The sequence below is a fragment of the Daphnia pulicaria genome, chromosome 6 (assembly GCF_021234035.1).
Source record: "Daphnia pulicaria isolate SC F1-1A chromosome 6, SC_F0-13Bv2, whole genome shotgun sequence".
NCBI lineage: Eukaryota > Metazoa > Arthropoda > Branchiopoda > Diplostraca > Daphniidae > Daphnia > Daphnia pulicaria.
This window is the reverse complement of record NC_060918.1, coordinates 16,545,392-16,557,822: the sequence shown is the minus strand read 5'-3', so window position 1 is coordinate 16,557,822 and position 12,431 is coordinate 16,545,392. Positions and strand designations below refer to the sequence as shown.

The window sequence follows — 12,431 nt, the reverse complement described above, 5'->3', positions numbered from 1 at the left end:
TACACGTACAAAACATGATTCGTTCAAAGAGGGACACTTTGAATTTTCCTAATTTCTCCTGATATTAAATACCGAATATATCGTTATTTCGATTTGATTCCACAAATCATATTCATGCGGAATTAAAATCCATCCTTTACGCCATTAAAATTTCCTTCGGATTTTGCACGAGGCAGACACATTATAGATAAATCAATATTTCATTTCAGAAACGATCCTAACACAAAAAGGGTTAATTAAAAAAACTGGGTGATTGTTTGCTAAACCAAATAAAATATTCAATTGATTTTGAACAATTATGAGTAAATAGCTACTTTATTCTTAAGGATTAAATAAGAAACCTAGACACCTTAATAATCCTCTAATTAAATTATGACTATAAGAAACGTCACTGAGGTGCCGTCGTTTCCGGGAATTCCTTGAGTATATAAGTCGCCTCTTGAACTGTATGCCATTCGTAGCGTCAGTCGTCAAAGCTCTTGCTTTCGAGGTCGCTTCTTCTGCCTATCTGCTTTCAAGCTTTACAAAGTCTTTTTCTTCCAATTCTCTTCCTGAATTCGATTGTTGTATCCTTTTGGAATCAATATCTTTTTACAGGTATGTTCAAAATGTATTAGGGCTATTTACATTTTTAAATTCTAAACTAACTTATCTGTATAAAGATTGAAAAATGGCAAACTTGACTGGTGATGCTGTTGTTGCGATGGCCCAGAAGCAGGCTTTTGATCCATGGGCTTTGCCCGATACCTTCACTCTTTATGCCTACGCCCCAGAGGACATTCGCAGCTTTCTTCATCCTCACTGGCACTCATACAAGGCTGTGCACCCGGCATGGTATTATTTTTTGGGATTGATGTACTTGGTAATTGGCACTTGCGCTGTTGCGGGTAACGCCGTCGTCTTGAAGATCTTCAGCCGTTTCCCGGCTCTTCGAACTCCCGCCAACTTGTTGGTTATGAATTTGGCTGTGTCTGACTTCCTCCTAATGCTTGCACTTTTCCCCGAATGCGTTTACAACTTTTTCCTTGGTGGCCCATGGCGCTTTGGAGAAATGGGTTGCCAGATCCACGCTTTCTTGGGTAAATCAAGTGAAAATTATACATTAAAAAAATTTGGCTAATTTGTTGAACATATTTAACGTGAATTAGGTGCTTGTTTCGGATACAACCAAATCTTCACTCTGACAATGATCTCATACGATCGCTACAATGTGATTGTAAAGGGATTCAGTGGAACTCCTCTTACTTTCAGTATGATTGTGTTCTGTTTTTATCGTTAAACAAAATGAGTAAAATCGTTTTCTTATTCAGACCGCGCTGTATCCATCATCACCGTTAGCTGGATCTGGGCTTTGGGCTGGTCTATCTGCCCATTGGTCGGCTGGGGTGCTTACGCCATGGATGGAATCATGGGAACGTATGTCATTCGGTTTATTTGGTTTTCATTTTTGAGTATTTTTTTCTACGTAATTTCACTTTTCCAATCAACAGATGTTCTTATGACTACGTCTCCCAAAACATGAACAACAAATCCCACATTTTGGCTGCCACTTTCGCAAACTTCATCCTGCCAATCATTGTTATTGCCGGTTGCTACTACTTCATCGTTCATGCCGTCTTCAAACACGAGGAAGAACTCCGTGCTCAGGCTAAGAAGATGAATGTTGCTTCTCTCCGTAGCAATACCGACCAACAGCAAGTTTCCGCTGAGATCCGTATTGCCAAGGTCTCCATCATGAACGTCTCGATGTGGTTGACTGCTTGGACCCCATTCGCCGTTATCTGCATCTTGGGTACCTGGGGTGATGTTTCCAAGATTACTCCTTTGGTGTCAGCCATCCCAGTCATTCTGGCCAAGACATCCTGTGCCTACAACCCACTCATCTATGCCATCTCCCATCCTAAATACCGAGAGGTAACATATTTTGTGTTCAAAATTAATGAAATACTTATAACTAATTTATCAAATGGAAATTTAATTTATTTACAGTGCCTGAAGCAGATGTATCCTTGGATGTGTATCGTTGAGGAGAAAAAATCAGTTGCTGATAACCAATCGGCCATCACTGAAAAGACGGAAATGACTGAAACCGTCAAGTGCGAATCTGCTTAAGATAAATAAATAAATCAAATCTGGACTAGCATTCATTGGGAATGTTATCGGACGGCTATCATACTTATTGACGACACTGGCAAACTCTAATTGACTAATGACTCTTGATTTGTGATTCCACGAATTTTCGGAGCTTTGATTTTTTTCCGTTTTTCTTATTAAAATTTTTGTGTACATTTGACACTCAATTTATGTTAATATTCTGTTTTTATTGGGTTGATTAATACACTGATGTTAAGAAGAGAGCATCCATAAAAATATTTGTTTTCTCTGTAATGCAATGGATGACCGTCGCAGTTTCAATGTGATAAAAACGAATTAGAAATAATTTAACTAACTAGATGAAAGTCGCGATACCTAAATAGCTGTAAAATCGTTCATACAGTCAAGAAGTAAATTTTATAGCTTAACGGAGTTCAAGCAAGAATTTACTGATACATCTTAGGTAAGTTTTAGTTTGACATAGTTTTGGCACAAATGTCTATATTTTGATTCTTTACGGTTTCTCTGTGTATGGAAATTTTCAGGAATCGATTAAAATTCAGAGATAACCCATTTTGTTAAACAAATATACTAAAATCTTGCTATTTAAATTTTCCGGTGCTCCACCAGAGAGTTGTTAGGGAACGAGAGGGTAGCGCAGAGAATCTCTAAACAAATTCTTTATTTCTTTTGCGATCTAAAGCCAAATAAAGCTTCATACCTGCATTATCAAAAAATTATAAATTCTTTTTGAATCTTTAATGATTAGAAAAATTTTGTAAGAATTAGTAATTTTTATTCGGTGTATAATGTATACATGTAGTGTACATGATCAGAGAATTGTTAAGGGGAGGGGGCGTGGAGTACCTTTGGAGAAATTCTGTATTTCTTCAGAAAATAAATAAATTATTGCGATATGAAGTCACACAAAGCTTCACACCTCCAATGTTATACAAAATTGAATAATTCTTTTGAATATTTTTATAATTAGAAATATTTTGTAAGAATTAGCAATTTTTTGTGTTTACACGTACAAAACATGATTCGTTCAAAGAGGGACACTTTGAATTTTCCTAATTTCTCCTGATATTAAATACCGAATATATCGTTATTTCGATTTGATTCCACAAATCATATTCATGCGGAATTAAAATCCATCCTTTACGCCATTAAAATTTCCTTCGGATTTTGCACGAGGCAGACACATTATAGATAAATCAATATTTCATTTCAGAAACGATCCTAACACAAAAAGGGTTAATTAAAAAAACTGGGTGATTGTTTGCTAAACCAAATAAAATATTCAATTGATTTTGAACAATTATGAGTAAATAGCTACTTTATTCTTAAGGATTAAATAAGAAACCTAGACACCTTAATAATCCTCTAATTAAATTATGACTATAAGAAACGTCACTGAGGTGCCGTCGTTTCCGGGAATTCCTTGAGTATATAAGTCGCCTCTTGAACCGTATGCCATTCGTAGCGTCAGTCGTCAAAGCTCTTGCTTTCGAGGTCGCTTCTTCTGCCTATCTGCTTTCAAGCTTTACAAAGTCTTTTTCTTCCAATTCTCTTCCTGAATTCGATTGTTGTATCCTTTTGGAATCAATATCTTTTTACAGGTATGTTCAAAATGTATTAGGGCTATTTACATTTTTAAATTCTAAACTAACTTATCTGTATAAAGATTGAAAAATGGCAAACTTGACTGGTGATGCTGTTGTTGCGATGGCCCAGAAGCAGGCTTTTGATCCATGGGCTTTGCCCGATACCTTCACTCTTTATGCCTACGCCCCAGAGGACATTCGCAGCTTTCTTCATCCTCACTGGCACTCATACAAGGCTGTGCACCCGGCATGGTATTATTTTTTGGGATTGATGTACTTGGTAATTGGCACTTGCGCTGTTGCGGGTAACGCCGTCGTCTTGAAGATCTTCAGCCGTTTCCCGGCTCTTCGAACTCCCGCCAACTTGTTGGTTATGAATTTGGCTGTGTCTGACTTCCTCCTAATGCTTGCACTTTTCCCCGAATGCGTTTACAACTTTTTCCTTGGTGGCCCATGGCGCTTTGGAGAAATGGGTTGCCAGATCCACGCTTTCTTGGGTAAATCAAGTGAAAATTATACATTAAAAAAATTTGGCTAATTTGTTGAACATATTTAACGTGAATTAGGTGCTTGTTTCGGATACAACCAAATCTTCACTCTGACAATGATCTCATACGATCGCTACAATGTGATTGTAAAGGGATTCAGTGGAACTCCTCTTACTTTCAGTATGATTGTGTTCTGTTTTTATCGTTAAACAAAATGAGTAAAATCGTTTTCTTATTCAGACCGCGCTGTATCCATCATCACCGTTAGCTGGATCTGGGCTTTGGGCTGGTCTATCTGCCCATTGGTCGGCTGGGGTGCTTACGCCATGGATGGAATCATGGGAACGTATGTCATTCGGTTTATTTGGTTTTCATTTTTGAGTATTTTTTTCTACGTAATTTCACTTTTCCAATCAACAGATGTTCTTATGACTACGTCTCCCAAAACATGAACAACAAATCCCACATTTTGGCTGCCACTTTCGCAAACTTCATCCTGCCAATCATTGTTATTGCCGGTTGCTACTACTTCATCGTTCATGCCGTCTTCAAACACGAGGAAGAACTCCGTGCTCAGGCTAAGAAGATGAATGTTGCTTCTCTCCGTAGCAATACCGACCAACAGCAAGTTTCCGCTGAGATCCGTATTGCCAAGGTCTCCATCATGAACGTCTCGATGTGGTTGACTGCTTGGACCCCATTCGCCGTTATCTGCATCTTGGGTACCTGGGGTGATGTTTCCAAGATTACTCCTTTGGTGTCAGCCATCCCAGTCATTCTGGCCAAGACATCCTGTGCCTACAACCCACTCATCTATGCCATCTCCCATCCTAAATACCGAGAGGTAACATATTTTGTGTTCAAAATTAATGAAATACTTATAACTAATTTATCAAATGGAAATTTAATTTATTTACAGTGCCTGAAGCAGATGTATCCTTGGATGTGTATCGTTGAGGAGAAAAAATCAGTTGCTGATAACCAATCGGCCATCACTGAAAAGACGGAAATGACTGAAACCGTCAAGTGCGAATCTGCTTAAGATAAATAAATCAATCAAATCTGGACTAGCATTCATTGGGAATGTTATCGGACGGCTATCATACTTATTGACGACACTGGCAAACTCTAATTGACTAATGACTCTTGATTTGTGATTCCACGAATTTTCGGAGCTTTGATTTTTTTCCGTTTTTCTTATTAAAATTTTCGTGTACATTTGACACTCAATTTATGTTAATATTCTGTTTTTATTGGGTTGATTAATACACTGATGTTAAGAAGAGAGCATCCATAAAAATATTTGTTTTCTCTGTAATGCAATGGATGACCGTCGCAGTTTCAATGTGATAAAAACGAATTAGAAATAATTTAACTAACTAGATGAAAGTCGCGATACCTAAATAGCTGTAAAATCGTTCATACAGTCAAGAAGTAAATTTTATAGCTTAACGGAGTTCAAGCAAGAATTTACTGATACATCTTAGGTAAGTTTTAGTTTGACATAGTTTTGGCACAAATGTCTATATTTTGATTCTTTACGGTTTCTCTGTGTATGGAAATTTTCAGGAATCGATTAAAATTCAGAGATAACCCATTTTGTTAAACAAATATACTAAAATCTTGCTATTTAAATTTTCCGGTGCTCCACCAGAGAGTTGTTAGGGAACGAGAGGGTAGCGCAGAGAATCTCTAAACAAATTCTTTATTTCTTTTGCGATCTAAAGCCAAATAAAGCTTCATACCTGCATTATCAAAAAATTATAAATTCTTTTTGAATCTTTAATGATTAGAAAAATTTTGTAAGAATTAGTAATTTTTATTCGGTGTATAATGTATACATGTAGTGTACATGATCAGAGAATTGTTAAGGGGAGGGGGCGTGGAGTACCTTTGGAGAAATTCTGTATTTCTTCAGAAAATAAATAAATTATTGCGATATGAAGTCACACAAAGCTTCACACCTCCAATGTTATACAAAATTGAATAATTCTTTTGAATATTTTTATAATTAGAAATATTTTGTAAGAATTAGCAATTTTTTGTGTTTACACGTACAAAACATGATTCGTTCAAAGAGGGACACTTTGAATTTTCCTAATTTCTCCTGATATTAAATACCGAATATATCGTTATTTCGATTTGATTCCACAAATCATATTCATGCGGAATTAAAATCCATCCTTTACGCCATTAAAATTTCCTTCGGATTTTGCACGAGGCAGACACATTATAGATAAATCAATATTTCATTTCAGAAACGATCCTAACACAAAAAGGGTTAATTAAAAAAACTGGGTGATTGTTTGCTAAACCAAATAAAATATTCAATTGATTTTGAACAATTATGAGTAAATAGCTACTTTATTCTTAAGGATTAAATAAGAAACCTAGACACCTTAATAATCCTCTAATTAAATTATGACTATAAGAAACGTCACTGAGGTGCCGTCGTTTCCGGGAATTCCTTGAGTATATAAGTCGCCTCTTGAACCGTATGTCATTCGTAGCGTCAGTCGTCAAAGCTCTTGCTTTCGAGGTCGCTTCTTCTGCCTATCTGCTTTCAAGCTTTACAAAGTCTTTTTCTTCCAATTCTCTTCCTGAATTCGATTGTTGTATCCTTTTGGAATCAATATCTTTTTACAGGTATGTTCAAAATGTATTAGGGCTATTTACATTTTTAAATTCTAAACTAACTTATCTGTATAAAGATTGAAAAATGGCAAACTTGACTGGTGATGCTGTTGTTGCGATGGCCCAGAAGCAGGCTTTTGATCCATGGGCTTTGCCCGATACCTTCACTCTTTATGCCTACGCCCCAGAGGACATTCGCAGCTTTCTTCATCCTCACTGGCACTCATACAAGGCTGTGCACCCGGCATGGTATTATTTTTTGGGATTGATGTACTTGGTAATTGGCACTTGCGCTGTTGCGGGTAACGCCGTCGTCTTGAAGATCTTCAGCCGTTTCCCGGCTCTTCGAACTCCCGCCAACTTGTTGGTTATGAATTTGGCTGTGTCTGACTTCCTCCTAATGCTTGCACTTTTCCCCGAATGCGTTTACAACTTTTTCCTTGGTGGCCCATGGCGCTTTGGAGAAATGGGTTGCCAGATCCACGCTTTCTTGGGTAAATCAAGTGAAAATTATACATTAAAAAAATTTGGCTAATTTGTTGAACATATTTAACGTGAATTAGGTGCTTGTTTCGGATACAACCAAATCTTCACTCTGACAATGATCTCATACGATCGCTACAATGTGATTGTAAAGGGATTCAGTGGAACTCCTCTTACTTTCAGTATGATTGTGTTCTGTTTTTATCGTTAAACAAAATGAGTAAAATCGTTTTCTTATTCAGACCGCGCTGTATCCATCATCACCGTTAGCTGGATCTGGGCTTTGGGCTGGTCTATCTGCCCATTGGTCGGCTGGGGTGCTTACGCCATGGATGGAATCATGGGAACGTATGTCATTCGGTTTATTTGGTTTTCATTTTTGAGTATTTTTTTCTACGTAATTTCACTTTTCCAATCAACAGATGTTCTTATGACTACGTCTCCCAAAACATGAACAACAAATCCCACATTTTGGCTGCCACTTTCGCAAACTTCATCCTGCCAATCATTGTTATTGCCGGTTGCTACTACTTCATCGTTCATGCCGTCTTCAAACACGAGGAAGAACTCCGTGCTCAGGCTAAGAAGATGAATGTTGCTTCTCTCCGTAGCAATACCGACCAACAGCAAGTTTCCGCTGAGATCCGTATTGCCAAGGTCTCCATCATGAACGTCTCGATGTGGTTGACTGCTTGGACCCCATTCGCCGTTATCTGCATCTTGGGTACCTGGGGTGATGTTTCCAAGATTACTCCTTTGGTGTCAGCCATCCCAGTCATTCTGGCCAAGACATCCTGTGCCTACAACCCACTCATCTATGCCATCTCCCATCCTAAATACCGAGAGGTAACATATTTTGTGTTCAAAATTAATGAAATACTTATAACTAATTTATCAAATGGAAATTTAATTTATTTACAGTGCCTGAAGCAGATGTATCCTTGGATGTGTATCGTTGAGGAGAAAAAATCAGTTGCTGATAACCAATCGGCCATCACTGAAAAGACGGAAATGACTGAAACCGTCAAGTGCGAATCTGCTTAAGATAAATAAATCAATCAAATCTGGACTAGCATTCATTGGGAATGTTATCGGACGGCTATCATACTTATTGACGACACTGGCAAACTCTAATTGACTAATGACTCTTGATTTGTGATTCCACGAATTTTCGGAGCTTTGATTTTTTTCCGTTTTTCTTATTAAAATTTTCGTGTACATTTGACACTCAATTTATGTTAATATTCTGTTTTTATTGGGTTGATTAATACACTGATGTTAAGAAGAGAGCATCCATAAAAATATTTGTTTTCTCTGTAATGCAATGGATGACCGTTGCAGTTTCAATGTGATAAAAACGAATTAGAAATAATTTAACTAACTAGATGAAAGTCGCGATAGCTAAATAGCTGTAAAATCGTTCATACAGTCAAGAAGTAAATTTTATAGCTTAACGGAGTTCAAGCAAGAATTTACTGATACATCTTAGGTAAGTTTTAGTTTGACATAGTTTTGGCACAAATGTCTATATTTTGATTCTTTACGGTTTCTCTGTGTATGGAAATTTTCAGGAATCGATTAAAATTCAGAGATAACCCATTTTGTTAAACAAATATACTAAAATCTTGCTATTTAAATTTTCCGGTGCTCCACCAGAGAGTTGTTAGGGAACGAGAGGGTAGCGCAGAGAATCTCTAAACAAATTCTTTATTTCTTTTGCGATCTAAAGCCAAATAAAGCTTCATACCTGCATTATCAAAAAATTATAAATTCTTTTTGAATCTTTAATGATTAGAAAAATTTTGTAAGAATTAGTAATTTTTATTCGGTGTATAATGTATACATGTAGTGTACATGATCAGAGAATTGTTAAGGGGAGGGGGCGTGGAGTACCTTTGGAGAAATTCTGTATTTCTTCAGAAAATAAATAAATTATTGCGATATGAAGTCACACAAAGCTTCACACCTCCAATGTTATACAAAATTGAATAATTCTTTTGAATATTTTTATAATTAGAAATATTTTGTAAGAATTAGCAATTTTTTGTGTTTACACGTACAAAACATGATTCGTTCAAAGAGGGACACTTTGAATTTTCCTAATTTCTCCTGATATTAAATACCGAATATATCGTTATTTCGATTTGATTCCACAAATCATATTCATGCGGAATTAAAATCCATCCTTTACGCCATTAAAATTTCCTTCGGATTTTGCACGAGGCAGACACATTATAGATAAATCAATATTTCATTTCAGAAACGATCCTAACACAAAAAGGGTTAATTAAAAAAACTGGGTGATTGTTTGCTAAACCAAATAAAATATTCAATTGATTTTGAACAATTATGAGTAAATAGCTACTTTATTCTTAAGGATTAAATAAGAAACCTAGACACCTTAATAATCCTCTAATTAAATTATGACTATAAGAAACGTCACTGAGGTGCCGTCGTTTCCGGGAATTCCTTGAGTATATAAGTCGCCTCTTGAACCGTATGCCATTCGTAGCGTCAGTCGTCAAAGCTCTTGCTTTCGAGGTCGCTTCTTCTGCCTATCTGCTTTCAAGCTTTACAAAGTCTTTTTCTTCCAATTCTCTTCCTGAATTCGATTGTTGTATCCTTTTGGAATCAATATCTTTTTACAGGTATGTTCAAAATGTATTAGGGCTATTTACATTTTTAAATTCTAAACTAACTTATCTGTATAAAGATTGAAAAATGGCAAACTTGACTGGTGATGCTGTTGTTGCGATGGCCCAGAAGCAGGCTTTTGATCCATGGGCTTTGCCCGATACCTTCACTCTTTATGCCTACGCCCCAGAGGACATTCGCAGCTTTCTTCATCCTCACTGGCACTCATACAAGGCTGTGCACCCGGCATGGTATTATTTTTTGGGATTGATGTACTTGGTAATTGGCACTTGCGCTGTTGCGGGTAACGCCGTCGTCTTGAAGATCTTCAGCCGTTTCCCGGCTCTTCGAACTCCCGCCAACTTGTTGGTTATGAATTTGGCTGTGTCTGACTTCCTCCTAATGCTTGCACTTTTCCCCGAATGCGTTTACAACTTTTTCCTTGGTGGCCCATGGCGCTTTGGAGAAATGGGTTGCCAGATCCACGCTTTCTTGGGTAAATCAAGTGAAAATTATACATTAAAAAAATTTGGCTAATTTGTTGAACATATTTAACGTGAATTAGGTGCTTGTTTCGGATACAACCAAATCTTCACTCTGACAATGATCTCATACGATCGCTACAATGTGATTGTAAAGGGATTCAGTGGAACTCCTCTTACTTTCAGTATGATTGTGTTCTGTTTTTATCGTTAAACAAAATGAGTAAAATCGTTTTCTTATTCAGACCGCGCTGTATCCATCATCACCGTTAGCTGGATCTGGGCTTTGGGCTGGTCTATCTGCCCATTGGTCGGCTGGGGTGCTTACGCCATGGATGGAATCATGGGAACGTATGTCATTCGGTTTATTTGGTTTTCATTTTTGAGTATTTTTTTCTACGTAATTTCACTTTTCCAATCAACAGATGTTCTTATGACTACGTCTCCCAAAACATGAACAACAAATCCCACATTTTGGCTGCCACTTTCGCAAACTTCATCCTGCCAATCATTGTTATTGCCGGTTGCTACTACTTCATCGTTCATGCCGTCTTCAAACACGAGGAAGAACTCCGTGCTCAGGCTAAGAAGATGAATGTTGCTTCTCTCCGTAGCAATACCGACCAACAGCAAGTTTCCGCTGAGATCCGTATTGCCAAGGTCTCCATCATGAACGTCTCGATGTGGTTGACTGCTTGGACCCCATTCGCCGTTATCTGCATCTTGGGTACCTGGGGTGATGTTTCCAAGATTACTCCTTTGGTGTCAGCCATCCCAGTCATTCTGGCCAAGACATCCTGTGCCTACAACCCACTCATCTATGCCATCTCCCATCCTAAATACCGAGAGGTAACATATTTTGTGTTCAAAATTAATGAAATACTTATAACTAATTTATCAAATAGAAATTTAATTTATTTACAGTGCCTGAAGCAGATGTATCCTTGGATGTGTATCGTTGAGGAGAAAAAATCAGTTGCTGATAACCAATCGGCCATCACTGAAAAGACGGAAATGACTGAAACCGTCAAGTGCGAATCTGCTTAAGATAAATAAATCAATCAAATCTGGACTAGCATTCATTGGGAATGTTATCGGACGGCTATCATACTTATTGACGACACTGGCAAACTCTAATTGACTAATGACTCTTGATTTGTGATTCCACGAATTTTCGGAGCTTTGATTTTTTTCCGTTTTTCTTATTAAAATTTTCGTGTACATTTGACACTCAATTTATGTTAATATTCTGTTTTTATTGGGTTGATTAATACACTGATGTTAAGAAGAGAGCATCCATAAAAATATTTGTTTTCTCTGTAATGCAATGGATGACCGTTGCAGTTTCAATGTGATAAAAACGAATTAGAAATAATTTAACTAACTAGATGAAAGTCGCGATAGCTAAATAGCTGTAAAATCGTTCATACAGTCAAGAAGTAAATTTTATAGCTTAACGGAGTTCAAGCAAGAATTTACTGATACATCTTAGGTAAGTTTTAGTTTGACATAGTTTTGGCACAAATGTCTATATTTTGATTCTTTACGGTTTCTCTGTGTATGGAAATTTTCAGGAATCGATTAAAATTCAGAGATAACCCATTTTGTTAAACAAATATACTAAAATCTTGCTATTTAAATTTTCCGGTGCTCCACCAGAGAGTTGTTAGGGAACGAGAGGGTAGCGCAGAGAATCTCTAAACAAATTCTTTATTTCTTTTGCGATCTAAAGCCAAATAAAGCTTCATACCTGCATTATCAAAAAATTATAAATTCTTTTTGAATCTTTAATGATTAGAAAAATTTTGTAAGAATTAGTAATTTTTATTCGGTGTATAATGTATACATGTAGTGTACATGATCAGAGAATTGTTAAGGGGAGGGGGCGTGGAGTACCTTTGGAGAAATTCTGTATTTCTTCAGAAAATAAATAAATTATTGCGATATGAAGTCACACAAAGCTTCACACCTCCAATGTTATACAAAATTGAATAATTCTTTTGAATATT

At 36.9% G+C, this 12,431-nt stretch overlaps 4 protein-coding genes across 4 annotated transcripts; all 4 read left to right on the top strand.

Moving 5' to 3' along the window:
• Positions 1-438: 438 nt before the first annotated feature.
• LOC124343538 (compound eye opsin BCRH2-like) lies at positions 439-2,357 on the top strand. Its single transcript, XM_046796879.1, has 6 exons — positions 439-597; positions 663-1,079; positions 1,149-1,250; positions 1,311-1,416; positions 1,491-1,914; positions 1,990-2,357. Exons 2-6 carry the CDS (start codon positions 671-673, stop codon positions 2,110-2,112), a joined length of 1,164 nt encoding a protein of 387 aa, XP_046652835.1. The 5' UTR covers positions 439-597; positions 663-670; the 3' UTR covers positions 2,113-2,357.
• A 1,200-nt stretch (positions 2,358-3,557) lies between these two features.
• Positions 3,558-5,477, top strand: LOC124343537 (compound eye opsin BCRH2-like). Its single transcript, XM_046796878.1, has 6 exons — positions 3,558-3,716; positions 3,782-4,198; positions 4,268-4,369; positions 4,430-4,535; positions 4,610-5,033; positions 5,109-5,477. The coding sequence occupies exons 2-6, from the start codon at positions 3,790-3,792 to the stop codon at positions 5,229-5,231; spliced, it is 1,164 nt and encodes a 387-aa protein (XP_046652834.1). The 5' UTR covers positions 3,558-3,716; positions 3,782-3,789; the 3' UTR covers positions 5,232-5,477.
• Positions 5,478-6,676: 1,199 nt separating this feature from the next.
• Positions 6,677-8,596, top strand: LOC124343535 (compound eye opsin BCRH2-like). The gene is made up of 6 exons (XM_046796875.1): positions 6,677-6,835; positions 6,901-7,317; positions 7,387-7,488; positions 7,549-7,654; positions 7,729-8,152; positions 8,228-8,596. The coding sequence occupies exons 2-6, from the start codon at positions 6,909-6,911 to the stop codon at positions 8,348-8,350; spliced, it is 1,164 nt and encodes a 387-aa protein (XP_046652831.1). The 5' UTR covers positions 6,677-6,835; positions 6,901-6,908; the 3' UTR covers positions 8,351-8,596.
• Positions 8,597-9,795: 1,199 nt separating this feature from the next.
• Positions 9,796-11,715, top strand: LOC124343534 (compound eye opsin BCRH2-like). The gene is made up of 6 exons (XM_046796874.1): positions 9,796-9,954; positions 10,020-10,436; positions 10,506-10,607; positions 10,668-10,773; positions 10,848-11,271; positions 11,347-11,715. Exons 2-6 carry the CDS (start codon positions 10,028-10,030, stop codon positions 11,467-11,469), a joined length of 1,164 nt encoding a protein of 387 aa, XP_046652830.1. The 5' UTR covers positions 9,796-9,954; positions 10,020-10,027; the 3' UTR covers positions 11,470-11,715.
• Positions 11,716-12,431: the final 716 nt, after the last annotated feature.

What these genes read in the sequence shown, in the direction of transcription:
- LOC124343538 (XM_046796879.1), top strand. Translation starts at nt 671, where the DNA reads ATGGCAAACTTGACTGGTGATGCTGTTGTTGCGATGGCCCAGAAGCAG. An exon ending in CCAGATCCACGCTTTCTTGG is followed by an intron (nt 1,080 to 1,148) that starts GTAAATCAAGTG and finishes AACGTGAATTAG; the next exon opens with GTGCTTGTTTCGGATACAAC. An exon ending in TGGAACTCCTCTTACTTTCA is followed by an intron (nt 1,251 to 1,310) that starts GTATGATTGTGT and finishes TTTCTTATTCAG; the next exon opens with ACCGCGCTGTATCCATCATC.
- LOC124343537 (XM_046796878.1), top strand. Translation starts at nt 3,790, where the DNA reads ATGGCAAACTTGACTGGTGATGCTGTTGTTGCGATGGCCCAGAAGCAG. An exon ending in CCAGATCCACGCTTTCTTGG is followed by an intron (nt 4,199 to 4,267) that starts GTAAATCAAGTG and finishes AACGTGAATTAG; the next exon opens with GTGCTTGTTTCGGATACAAC. An exon ending in ATGGATGGAATCATGGGAAC is followed by an intron (nt 4,536 to 4,609) that starts GTATGTCATTCG and finishes TCCAATCAACAG; the next exon opens with ATGTTCTTATGACTACGTCT.
- LOC124343535 (XM_046796875.1), top strand. Translation starts at nt 6,909, where the DNA reads ATGGCAAACTTGACTGGTGATGCTGTTGTTGCGATGGCCCAGAAGCAG. An exon ending in CCAGATCCACGCTTTCTTGG is followed by an intron (nt 7,318 to 7,386) that starts GTAAATCAAGTG and finishes AACGTGAATTAG; the next exon opens with GTGCTTGTTTCGGATACAAC. An exon ending in ATGGATGGAATCATGGGAAC is followed by an intron (nt 7,655 to 7,728) that starts GTATGTCATTCG and finishes TCCAATCAACAG; the next exon opens with ATGTTCTTATGACTACGTCT.
- LOC124343534 (XM_046796874.1), top strand. Translation starts at nt 10,028, where the DNA reads ATGGCAAACTTGACTGGTGATGCTGTTGTTGCGATGGCCCAGAAGCAG. An exon ending in CCAGATCCACGCTTTCTTGG is followed by an intron (nt 10,437 to 10,505) that starts GTAAATCAAGTG and finishes AACGTGAATTAG; the next exon opens with GTGCTTGTTTCGGATACAAC. An exon ending in ATGGATGGAATCATGGGAAC is followed by an intron (nt 10,774 to 10,847) that starts GTATGTCATTCG and finishes TCCAATCAACAG; the next exon opens with ATGTTCTTATGACTACGTCT.